Here is a 12136-nt window from a genome sequence, read left to right as displayed (position 1 = left end):
AAAGGTAAAAGTGTAGACTAATCCTCTCACCAATATGTTGGTGCCATTTTAAAAGTGGCTTCGGAGTGGTCTTTGTTAGGATAGCAAATAATTAAATAGCCCCGGCGCTCAAGGTGTGCTGGTCGCCGGCGTCTCACCACCGGTTTGAGCTGTTGAAGAGTCTCGCCATGTTCGCCACCGCGCGCGCATGTCTCGGCCTGCGTGTTCCTCCCTACTCGAGTCCGCTGACACTGGGGTGCGTAGACGAAAGCAAGGCCATCGAGATCACGGTCGAACACTATTCGATCTTCATCCAGCCAAGCACCGATCAATGCGGACTCGAGCACCACCGCGAAGCCATGGACAACAGGACAACGCGCTGCCATCGCAGCTGCCAATCGCCCCGTGCGCGCAGTGACAAAATCATCAGGAGAGCGAAGCTGTAGGATGATACTGAACGTGAGGAAATTAAATTTTACTGCATGATTTCTCCTCGTAGAGAAGCCCCGTCCCATGAATCAGCTAGGACAATAAATTTGCGGTTTTGTCAATTATACTTGCATGTTATGAACATACATAGAATAGGAAGAGAGCTGATGGCGAGAATGATAATGCCGCTGATGTAGTCGGATATGGTCCCGGTATGCAAATGGTTTGGCCGTTGAAGATGGAATGCAAAGGCTAGTGAAGTCCTGTTCAGAAAAAGTCTAATATCTGATACAGGCTAAAGGAACACATTTTAAAAGGAATGACATAGTGCTGCATATCATGATTTTACTGCTTCAATTGAGGACAACAAATAGTTGGACCGAAAAGAGCTTCAGGGGCTGTTACTTCTCTTGGATTTGCAGTGCTTCCACCAAATTATCTAAAATTCAACCCCAAACAGGAAAAACTAAATCGCGGTCAAGCAGTAGCACTGCCTTTGTCCCTTCGCGTGCCAACGAATCGAGGAGTATGAAAACAGACCAACATCAACAAAAAAAAAAAAGCTAAGGAAAGCTTGTTCCATTATTGCTCGTAGTCGTAGTCTTGTAAGAATGTGCAGCATGTACCAAGTTGCATCTAAGCTGACTAGTTCAGCAGTTGATGGTGGGTAAACAGAATGCAGATTGCTGCCATTTTAAAATAAACGTTTACAAGCAGGGGCTAGTCAAAGTTTTCAATCTTGATTGGAGTTATGTCATCAGCCACCTTGAATTTCCCCACTAATCTTGCGAAGAACACCATCTCCTGTTCCAAGGTGAATTTGATGTTCTCAGCCTGTTCCAAGGAATGCATGTTAGACATGAGCTAGCTATCCCTTGTGCACTGTAGATTTTGAGTTTATCCAAATGATTAAAAAAGTTTGACTCGATACAAAGCAGCTGCAGATAGCGGGTTTAACAGTATAATAAATACTCAATTTTGTCGAGCACCTCAGTGTTTTACTGTTCAGACTCAATGTGACATAGAAGGTGTGGTGGGTAAACAGAGTAATTATAGACCTTGCGGAAACCGTGTTGTTCCCCTTCATACTCAACCAAAGCAACTGGAAGACCTTTGTCCTTTATCGCCTTGTATATTTTCGTTGCCTGATCTGGTGATACAACCTGAAGATCATATAGGTGAAAGCTGATAAGGAGAGCAGATACTGAAAACGGTAGCTAAATGCTCATGATAAGAATGGTGAAGACTGGCAAACTGGCAAGTTATTCCTAGAAGGTTCTGATTGACAGTTTGGAATTTGTTCATCTCTAGATGTTGCATTAAGTGGATGTGAATGTTCATCTCTATTTGCATTAAGTGAAGCATAACCAATACATTCCATAAATGCTATTAGTAGTTAGGGGTTTCCAGGCATGTTCTGAAACTCGACTTAGGTTAGCAAATCTCCACTGTGCAAGTTCAGGTCAAGCTTGTAGCCTTACTGTGTCTTCCAATCCTTGAAACAAAATCACTGGACATGAAAAATTGTTAACAAAATTTATTGGTGATCTCTCAAAGTAAGCTTGTTTATTCCCTGAAAATTGGAGGAACAGTAATGTTGTTAATATAAACCATGGAAACAAAAATGGATATTCAGTTTCCAGTATAGACGAGTGCAAAGTTCCTTACCCACAAGGTTATCAATATAGTATGCTTCAAACTTGTTCATTCCTGCCCTCAATGCCGCTAAGTCAGCTATCTGCTTATAAACATAGCATAACCCACATGTATAAGCTCTTAGCTGGTATTATCCTGAACCCAAAAGAGAGAAAACTTCACGGGAATCGTAACTTGCCCCATATAAAGATGAGCCAGCCTTGAAGGTCTGTCTGAAAGCAAGACAAGCTAAAGTTGTGAATCCACCAGCAGATTCTCCTGTAACACAAAGCCGTTGCCCGTCCACTCTTCCGGTTTCCACCTTAATAATCAGCATGGCATCAGCATGCATGTTCATTCATCTTTTTTTAGTAGCCATTGTAAATGCTGAGTACAGGCATCTACAAAATTTAACAAATTGAGTTCGTCAATCTGAACAAGACATACCAGGAATGTAGCACAACTGCAGCAATCATTTACATCAACAACACCCCATTGCCCTAAAAGCCTCTCTCGGAATTCTCTCCCATAGCCTTCAAGAAAGAAACATCAATAACTATCAACACCAAAATCTTTTATCACAAACAAAGTTAAGGTGCTTCTGAATAAGAGATGGACATTCATCACTGAATACTTAATGCATCAGATATGGAAGTACAAGGAACGTTGAGTTCTTTATTGGATATATAAGCTGAAAAAAAAAGGGCCAAGGACCTGAGCTTCCCCCATAGTTAACATCAACAAATGCCCATCCTCGGCTTGTCCAGTACTGCACGCTAAGATCCAGGACCCCTTGTGCTTCAGCTGTAGGTCCACCTAAACATTGAAGTGGTATAAAGAAATTACAATAATGCTAAGAAAATTTTCGACTCTGATGCTTTGCCAAGCAATTGAAGCAAAATATTTATTTCACTACTCGTTGCAATTCATGGAATTGATAAATCAAGTTAGTGTGGACCATCATATGCTCCTTTACCATCAAAGTGCGCTAGCAATTTATGTAAAAGAAAAGACTGAATTAACAGATACTACACTCAAACAAAGAAAAAGACTGAAGTACAGGCAAACAATTGTCACTGTTCTATACTGATAGACAATTCGTACATGAGATCCAATAATTTTTCTGAACCATAACAAATGTTTTTGCTGATTAATTCTGATATAACATGAAGCTGTTAACATGATGACATTTAGAATAAGAGAAAAGGACAGGAGAAGATATAATTGAATACCATGGGTTCTGACCACTAGTGGCGGCTTTTCTTCTGATGAACCTTGAAAAATATCATTATACGGAGCATAGAAATAAGCATATGCATGCTGACCAGGTATCACAGTTGGAAACTCCACAAATTCAGGCAAGCTGAAGTAGGATTTAAATTTTGCAACATCCTCTGAGGAAGACCAAACTATAGAGAAATTGGTTGCCATAGTTCCCCTTTCATCAAGTGTCACCTGGTGGAAACAACAAAGGATAAAAAACAAATGTACACTGGAGGATTTAATATCAATAGTTGACAGGAGGATATGAGAGAACCAATCAATTAAAGCAGTTAAGTGAACCTTTGCTATTGATACTGGAAGACTAGCAGATGCACCCTCAATGTAGAAGGATCCATCTCCAGACACCTAGCAAATCAGCAAGCATTAAGATAAAGCATCACAACATTAATAAGTTTGAGCATTAAGTACCTAATCTTACAAAAAGAAAATTGTAGCATTTCAAATAGTTATTAAGGTAAATCATCAGATATTGTACTTACTATGTTATTTACAGAAGAGAAGGGGATGCCAATTTTTGAAAAGGACTCTGAATCATAGTCAAGCACCCCAAAGTATGACTTCCCATTCTGCCTGGATTAAGAAAAATGCATGCTGATTCTTCTGTAACTGCCAAATATCCAACAAACAGAAAATGTGAAAAACCTGTAACAGCAAATGATTTTGTGACTTGAGTTGTCTTTTCCAAGGAAATCATAGGAGCTGACACCAAAAATCCACATGGGCTTGGAGAATTCAGCATCAAGTGAATACAGTGTTGTTACCACATTTCTCTGCTCATCCTGTCATACACAAATCAGCACATAAATTTGATAACAGGAAGAGTGGCATAAACAGTTGTGTTCTATGCTTTGATGATGTAATGGTCAAGTTTTTGGAGTAAACCAGCAGAAGGTGTTGAGCTCTTAACTGTTACGGACAGGTCTAAATTGTTGAACAGTTTCAATTACTTGGAGGCAGCGCATCAAATTGATGTCCCATTGATTTTGTTATAGATATGAGACAAAAAAAAAAGATAATTTTAAAAATGATATATGAGTTCATAATATTATTTTGAGTTAGCACCCTTCTTATTAGAGATAGTAGGCTATCAACACAAATATCAACTGTTGGCTACATGAAGTTGCCAAAATAACAGCTGTTCCTGTGATAGATATGCATGGATGAAGAATATAACTATTTCTTATATAAAGGAATCAGACTGAAAAAGTGGGTGCAAGCGGTACATATAAAACAGATGATCAATATGGGGGTTTCAGGCAAATATAGACATATATGCATTTGCAAACCTAGGAGTGCAATCAGATCAATAGGCAACTAAATAGAAACAATCAAACAAATACAAGTGCAATAGAAAATTATACCCATTTGTAAATATTCCAAAACCCACTCCGACGATCTGTTATGAAGAACAGCTCCCCTAGAGCAAAGTTGATTAAATTGAGTGAGATTTTTAAATATAGTTGCATTTGTTCTAGTGAAGTAAAAAACCTAGTGAATGATTGCAACATGCAGAAAGTCGCCTCTCCATGTCCTTGAATCGTAACACTTAAAATGCATGTAAAACTAAGAAAAAATTAGGATTGAATTGCAAATACCTTTTGAAGACCACTTGGGTTCAGTAGGAGATTCTACTAGTGTTGGGTCTCCACCAGCAACACAGATCCGTTTTGTTACCTCTCTGCACATAATAAGCACTGCAATAAATCTGTAAATCTTGGGAGAAGGTCATGAAACATTCATCCATACTTGAAGCAATAAGAAACTCAACCATTGATCCCTTTTATTTTTAAAAAAAGAAATGGGATTGGAACAGATGAATAACCAATAAAACTGATCCTTAGATCCAAAGCAAAATGCATATGCTGTTACAATAACCCATGTTCTGAATAAGACAATAGCTAGACTATGTTAAATATAATCTCGATCAGATACTCATTTCCTCTGGACCGAATACAAGTATAGAGTCAGAGTGATATGAAATATAGACAAATCCTCAGTATATGTAGCTAATAGGCATGAAAGACTCCATGCTCAAGATCCAGTGACACATTTCAGTTAATGAAAAAAAGGGGACTCCAGCAGCTGTTGAAGTTACAAGTATATATGTGTAGAACATTTCTTTATTTCATAAAAAAGGAGTAAAACAAAAGGATGCAATAATATAGTACCCTTTCTCGTTGAAATATCCAACCCATAGTTGTGATTTATCCCATGACATATTCGGGTTACTCCACTCGATCCATGCCATACGTTTTTTAGTTTGATCAACACGTGGGAAGGCATAAAAGTCACTGCCGCTGACCAGCATAGTAGGTTCTGATGCAAAGAAAGATGTAGAGTTTACAAATAAGCCTAAACATCTTAATTCTTAGAAACAACTTACAGCACTAGGTACATAACCCAATAATTTCTTACCTTCTACATCTTGATCACTTATTCTTACAGCAGCAATTGTAGTGATGGGATTTGAGCTGTTCTGGCGATGATCTGTGGTCAAATACGATTTATTTTTATATATTAACTAATAACTGTAAGCATAGCAGCACTATTGACATGATACATGGAATAGGAATAATCACCTTCCATTATAGTTACAAAACGATGAAAGTGAGGATCAAAGACACCATCAGCATAGCGTACAACTGATCCGGCGTATTCTGGTGTCAACGGTAGTGGCGAGTTATCTGAAACCAACAAGGAAAAGGTTTTGAGAGATTAGTTACAGCTTGTGATTTCTTAGACATGAGTTAGGAGAATACAGTGACGCCCCTTTATTAGTCCATGACTTAGGACCATAAAGGTTTGCAGAATCAAACTTTCCAATTCAAAGATAGGCAACAGTTCCAAAAGAAATCAAAACTGGATACTTCCTATTTTCCGATGTTCTTTTGAATCCCAAAAGCATGGAGATTCAACCATTGTGTGTACTATTTTACTAATAAATAAAGATACTAATATGATGCTTATAAAGTCAACAGTGGAAAAAAGCTTAAGTTTGGTACAAAATAGAACTTTTTGTCTAATTCTCTGGACAAAGTTTAGTTAGTGCCTCACAAAAAACAAATGCAGATCCTAGACCCTGCCCAGCTTGTACACTTCATGGTCCACGTTTTGCCTTCTGACATCTTATTCACCATTTCAGCATTCTCGCAGCACATGAATCATGGGCATAAGCGCTCATCGTAGCGCACAATTTCAGACAGATACATGCAGCATTTTGGGTTTGAAGCTCGGAAGTATATTTGGCATTAAGTGACCAATAGTGACAACAAGACAAGGTTTTGAAGGAGGTGAGTAGGTGAGCAAAGGTGAATGCAGCAGGATAGTCCACAAAGGACAATAGTCGCTGTTAAACGTAAGTTCAGCTCCTTATTACCTCCGATTGTTTGCTTGTACAGACGCTGGTCGGTGTAGTTGGAGAAGACAACAACGTCCCCTTGCACGGCGAATGCACCACCGCCGTACTCCTGCGCGAGGGACCGCACCGCGAACCCCTGCGGCGTCACATCCCGTGCCTTGCCGCCTGACTCCGTCGATTCTTTCACGAGGACTGCGCGCCTGACAACGAAAAAAAAAATCACAGCTTCAGACAAAACAACCGTGCACAATGCTGACTTGCTGAGTTCTAAAATTTCGGGTGCGGTCTCTGTGAAAACGGGGAGCGGGTGGCTGGGCGTACCCTCCTTCCTCGGGACGCGTCTCGACCCAGACGAGCCGGCCGTCGCCGGCGACGGCGAGCCCCTCGGCGGTCCTCCCGGCGGCGGAGACGGCGGCGGCGCTGATCGGCGACTCCCAGGACCCGTACGGCGCGGTCGCCTTCCCGGCGCCGCCCGCGGCGGGGGGATGCATCGCCGCCGTCAGGTCGGGATCGCGCGGGCGGCGCGTCGGGGGAGTGGATGAGAGGCTCGAGCTCGGAGTGCGCGCGGCAGAGCGGTGGCAGTTAGCTACTGTAGTCAACTGCTGCTCACTTAACCCAAATCAAGTGAGGCGAACAGGCAGACAGCATCTTTTGGGATACGAAATTTCGAGTGAATTTTCGACACAATTGTGCTCGTGCTCGTCGGCCATTGGATAGAAGTATAAAACCACGCAAATGCTTGGCAGTTTGCTACTAGCTGGAAATCATCGAACCGAGGCAGCAGCGGAAGAGTCTGAATATTGAATGGATCCTTTAGTTGACCGGAAGAAATAAAAATTTCCAATGGCTGAAGAATAGTAAGTTTGGTGAAGCAACCAAGGCACCAGGCATCATCGCGGTGCGTTTGCACTTTGCACCATGTTCCAAAAAAAATGGAGGAAATGTGCAAGCTTGATCTGACACCCTAATGTTTTAGAAACCTTCAGCATCTGAATATTTCTTCACCCAGGACTCTTAGCTCCTTTGGCATAAATTAATTTCTATAGATAAATAATTTTAGCTTCGTTCTAAGTTAAACATCTCTGCGTACTTTCGACAAATTTATTGAAAATGCACAGATATCTACTTACACCAAACTAGTTTTATTAGATACACATGAAATATATCTTGCTACTTCTATACACTTAATCAAAATTCGACTAACAATATGAAACAAAAATAACTACTTGATGTGACTTCTCACAGTCACTTCTTAGTATAACTTGTTTAGTATCTGATGCAAATCAGTTAGTTTTTTTTACCTCAATGCTTCGTGAGTCAAATCGGATATATTTTTCATGATTTTTCTAGGTGGAAGCAATTGATGCATAAGAAACTTATTTTGTTTAGCTGCGCTAAATTTGAGGATAAGCCCCTTAAACTATTTTTGGTTTAATTTTCTCCCACAACTATGTCAATTTGTCCAATTTATTTCTTACTAAGATTTGACTTTTTTGTCCTCCATGCACAAGTGAAATTTTAAGTTCAAAATTTGCAGCATGATATATAGCGGACATCATAACAAATGTTAAAAAGTACACTATGTTTTGTCATAATTTGGATAGGTTATGACATCTAATAGTAAATTAATCCTTATGGTATATAAATATGTATGAATTATAATAAAGAATATATTTTTAAAAGTTAATTGTCCATTGTCACCCAACAAAATTTTAGTTTAAAACTCAACTTATATATGCATAGAGAAACAAAAAAAAATCTTACTAAAGGTAGTTGGACCAATTAAGATAGTTGTGGGAGTAAATTAAACTAAAAAAATAGTTTAGAAGTTATTGAGAGTTCAGTCATACTTGAGAGGAGTGGTCGTTTGAACTTTTTACTAGGCTAAATGACTTACTCCGATCACAATAAGTGATATGCTAGGGTTGTGTTAAGCCAACAATTACAAACTTTTTTTACAACATGCCACGCCAGATCAAAACCTTTCCTTGCAAATACCTTGGTCTCCCTTTGAGCCTAAGACGATTGACAAGAATTGAGGTCCAACCTTTGATTGACAGAATTGCAGGAAAGCTCCCAAATTGGAAAGGGAAGCTAATGGATAGAGCTGGGAGGGTGACACTAGTAAGGAATGTTCTCACCTCAATGCCAATATATTTCCTAACTGCCTTTTCTTTGAAAAAGTGGGCAATAAAGAAGATAGACAAACTGAGAAGAAGCTTCTTGTGGAAAGGCAATGAGAATGCAAATGGAGGACATTGTCTTGTCAATTGGAAAAAAGTGCAGCTACCAAACAAATGGGTGGCCTAGGCATCCTGGACCTCAACCTGTTCAGTAGAGCATTGCGATTAAGATGGCTTTGGTATCAATGGAGTGAACCTGATAGACCGTGGGTGGGAACACCTGACTCCTTGTGACAGCACTTACCACCAATTGTTCAGGGCAAGCACGGTTGTAACAGTGGGCAATAGCACAAGAGCAAAATTTTGGCATTGCAGTTGGTTTGATGGCAAAGCTCCAATGGACATTGCTCCCAATCTGTTCAAGTTGGCATGGAGAAAGAATAGAACAGTCAAAGAAGACTTAACCAATCACAGCTGGACGAGAGGGCTATGGCGAATGGAATCAATTGAGGAAATGGTTCAGTTTGTCAAATTGTAGAAAATGGTACAGAATTTCCAATTCAATGAAGAAGAAGATAGCATAAGATGGAAATGGACAACAGGTGATGCATACACGGCAAAATCGGCGTACCTTGCTCAGCTACAAGTCACATATCCTTCTCTCAAGGGCAGCAACATATGGAAAGCACACGCGGAAGGGAAACAGAAGTTCTTCGCTTGGCTACTTATCCAAAACAAGATACTAACGGCTGATAAGTTGTTGGCGAGAAATTAGCCTTGCTCAGAAATTTGCGTCTTACAGCTTCCAGAGACAGCATCTCATATCAGTTTGCAATGTTGCTTCGCAAAAGAAATTTGGTTCCTGGTGGCAAATCTGGTGGCAAATTGGATGGGACCGGGGTCAAGCATACTTTGTGCTGCTGATGGCAGCACGTTGAATGATTCTGAAGGGGAGTTTCAGGACTGGTGGAACAGGGTTCTAGAGCCTTTCAAAGCAAAACAACGACGTTCAGTTGCAGCGATCACGATGTATACAACATGGAACATTTGGAAAGAGAGGAACAAAAGGATCTTTGACAACTCCTCGCTCCGGCTGGACCAGGTGTTTGAGTTGATTCAGAACGACGTTATGACCAGGCAAAGTGCTTGTGGGACTCCTTTGATACGAGAGGAGATCCTTGTATCCTAAGTAGTTAAGTTGCGTTTTCTTTAAGTTCTAGTGAACGATCGAGTTCAATCTTTTCATATGTAATAGTCAATGTTTGTAAGCTAAATGCTAAACCTCTATCTCCTTAAATGAAAGACAGTGCTCCTGCCTATGTTTAAAAAAAAAAACTTTTTTAAATATTGCTTTTCATGTGTTTGAGTCTAAGATTTGCCTCCAAAATGTAGGTTCATAAAAGTAGTAAACATTTTATCAACAAAAAGTACTTGTCAAAATTATGTTTCGTAGACCTTGTCAATATCCAAAAATGTCACTAATTTATGGCTAGGCTGGACTAGTATGTGTGCTGACCTGCACAGGTTGACCAGTGGCGTTGAAGTTTCCCTTATGCTCATTACCAGTGGCGTTGAAGTTTCCCTTATGCTCATTGGCGCTAGTCCGGCCACGGCAATCAGCAGTGTGCACCGCCTTTTGGTAACCACGACCAGCAGTCCGGCACCTTCCCGAGAAAAGGATTATCACTGTATCAGCTATTCAGCTCTGTCATGGCTGATGTCTTTGCACGACGGAGACGGCTGTGCATGACGGATAGCTAGGGTGACGAAGGGCATGGGAACGGGAGGAAAAAAGGATACGGATGAAAACGAGATGGCTGGAAAATGGCAAAAAAGCACTCCACGAAGGTTCATTCTTGACACCCTATAAGTACTCCTGCACCACCACCGTCCCCTTGAAGAAGCACAAGCAGAAGCATTGAAAAAGAGCTTACTCGCGCCCAAGAAAAGCTGGTTGCTGCCGACTGCCGAGCAAGCAAAGCTAGGGATCGTCGTGTTCCGTCACAAAGAGAGGAAGTAAGATGGTGCGTGAGGCGTCGAAAGAGACGATCCCTCTGATGAGGCCCTACAAGATGGGGCAGCTCGAGCTCTCCCACCGGGTGGTGCTCGCGCCCCTGACGCGGTGCCGTTCCTACGGGAATTGAACTTGCCGCAGCCGCACGTCGCCGTGTACTACTCGCAGCGCGCCACCAGGGGCGGCCTGCTCATCTCGGAGGCCACGGACGTGTCCCCCACCGCGCAGGGCTACCAGGATAGCCCCGGCATCTGGACGCAGGAGCAGGTCGAGGCATGGAAGCCCATCGTCGACGCCGTCCACCGCAAGGGCGCCTTCTTCTTCTGCCAGATTTGGCACGTCGGCAGGGTCTCCACCAACGGTACGTGGCACACTAACGAGCGCGTATTTACTATCAGCTTGGTTGAGCAGTCTTGTTGCTAATTCTTTGTCAAAAAAAAAAACAACAGAGATGCAGCCTGACGGGCAGGCGCCCATCTCCAGCACGGACAAGCAGATCACCTCAGACGTCGGGACCGGCATGGCGTACTCCAAGCCACGGCCACTGCGGACGGAGGAGATCCCAGGGATCGTTGACGACTTCAGGTGCGCGGCGCGGAACACCATCGAGGTGGGGTTCGACGGCGTGGAGATCCATGGCGCGCACGGGTACCTCCTGGAGCAGTTCATGAAGGATGGCACCAACGATCGCGATGACGAGTACGGCGGCAGCCTCGAGAACCGGTGCCGCTTCGCCGTTGAGGTGATCGACGCCGTGGTCCGTGAGGTGGGCGCGCATCGCGTGGGTGTTAGGCTCTCGCCATTCGCGGACTTCGTGGAGTGCGCCGACTCTGACCCTGTGGCACTTGCGGACTATATGGTGCGGCAGCTGAACATGCACGAGGGGTTACTCTACTGTCATATGGTGGAGCCTCGGATGTCGAACGTCGATAACCGCATTCCTCATAGACTCCTAACATTTCGAAAGGCCTTCAATGGCACGTTCATCGCTGCAGGTGGATATGATCGGGAGGAAGGCAACAAGGTGGTGGGCGATGGTTACACTGACCTCGTCGCTTATGGGAGGCTGTTTTTGGCCAACCCCGACCTACCAAGAAGGTTTGAGGTGGATGCATCCTTGAACAAATATGATCGCTCCACTTTCATCACTCGAGATCCTATTGTCGGGTACACAGACTACCCTTTCCTTGAGGATGACCACAACGACCACTCGACTATACATGCCTAATTATGTAGCTCATCGATTCGATGGCATGCTTGATTAATATAATGTAGCCCCTAGAGTTTCTTGTGTTGTAATTTTATTATTGATCT

At 42.3% G+C, this 12136-nt stretch overlaps 1 protein-coding gene and 1 pseudogene across 1 annotated transcript; one reads left to right on the top strand and one right to left on the bottom strand.

Annotated features, from left to right (window-relative positions):
• Positions 1 to 972: 972 nt before the first annotated feature.
• Positions 973 to 7395, bottom strand: LOC117852848 (dipeptidyl-peptidase 5). The gene is made up of 18 exons (XM_072293073.1): positions 7007 to 7395; positions 6704 to 6885; positions 5907 to 6011; positions 5743 to 5814; positions 5496 to 5643; positions 4923 to 5005; positions 4689 to 4744; positions 3970 to 4106; positions 3807 to 3897; positions 3607 to 3672; positions 3276 to 3498; positions 2758 to 2859; positions 2491 to 2576; positions 2239 to 2365; positions 2077 to 2142; positions 1890 to 1981; positions 1467 to 1571; positions 973 to 1242 (listed from the first exon to the last, which is right to left on the bottom strand). The coding sequence occupies exons 1-18, from the start codon at positions 7174 to 7176 to the stop codon at positions 1129 to 1131; spliced, it is 2025 nt and encodes a 674-aa protein (XP_072149174.1). The 5' UTR covers positions 7177 to 7395; the 3' UTR covers positions 973 to 1128.
• Positions 7396 to 10633: 3238 nt separating this feature from the next.
• On the top strand, positions 10634 to 12084 carry LOC117854110 (12-oxophytodienoate reductase 1-like; annotated as a pseudogene).
• Positions 12085 to 12136: the final 52 nt, after the last annotated feature.

The sequence above is a fragment of the Setaria viridis genome, chromosome 4, assembly GCF_005286985.2.
Source record: "Setaria viridis chromosome 4, Setaria_viridis_v4.0, whole genome shotgun sequence".
Classification (NCBI taxonomy): Eukaryota; Viridiplantae; Streptophyta; class Magnoliopsida; order Poales; family Poaceae; genus Setaria; species Setaria viridis.
Note: the sequence above shows the minus strand (reverse complement) of the source record. Positions and strands in the feature narration are given on the sequence as shown.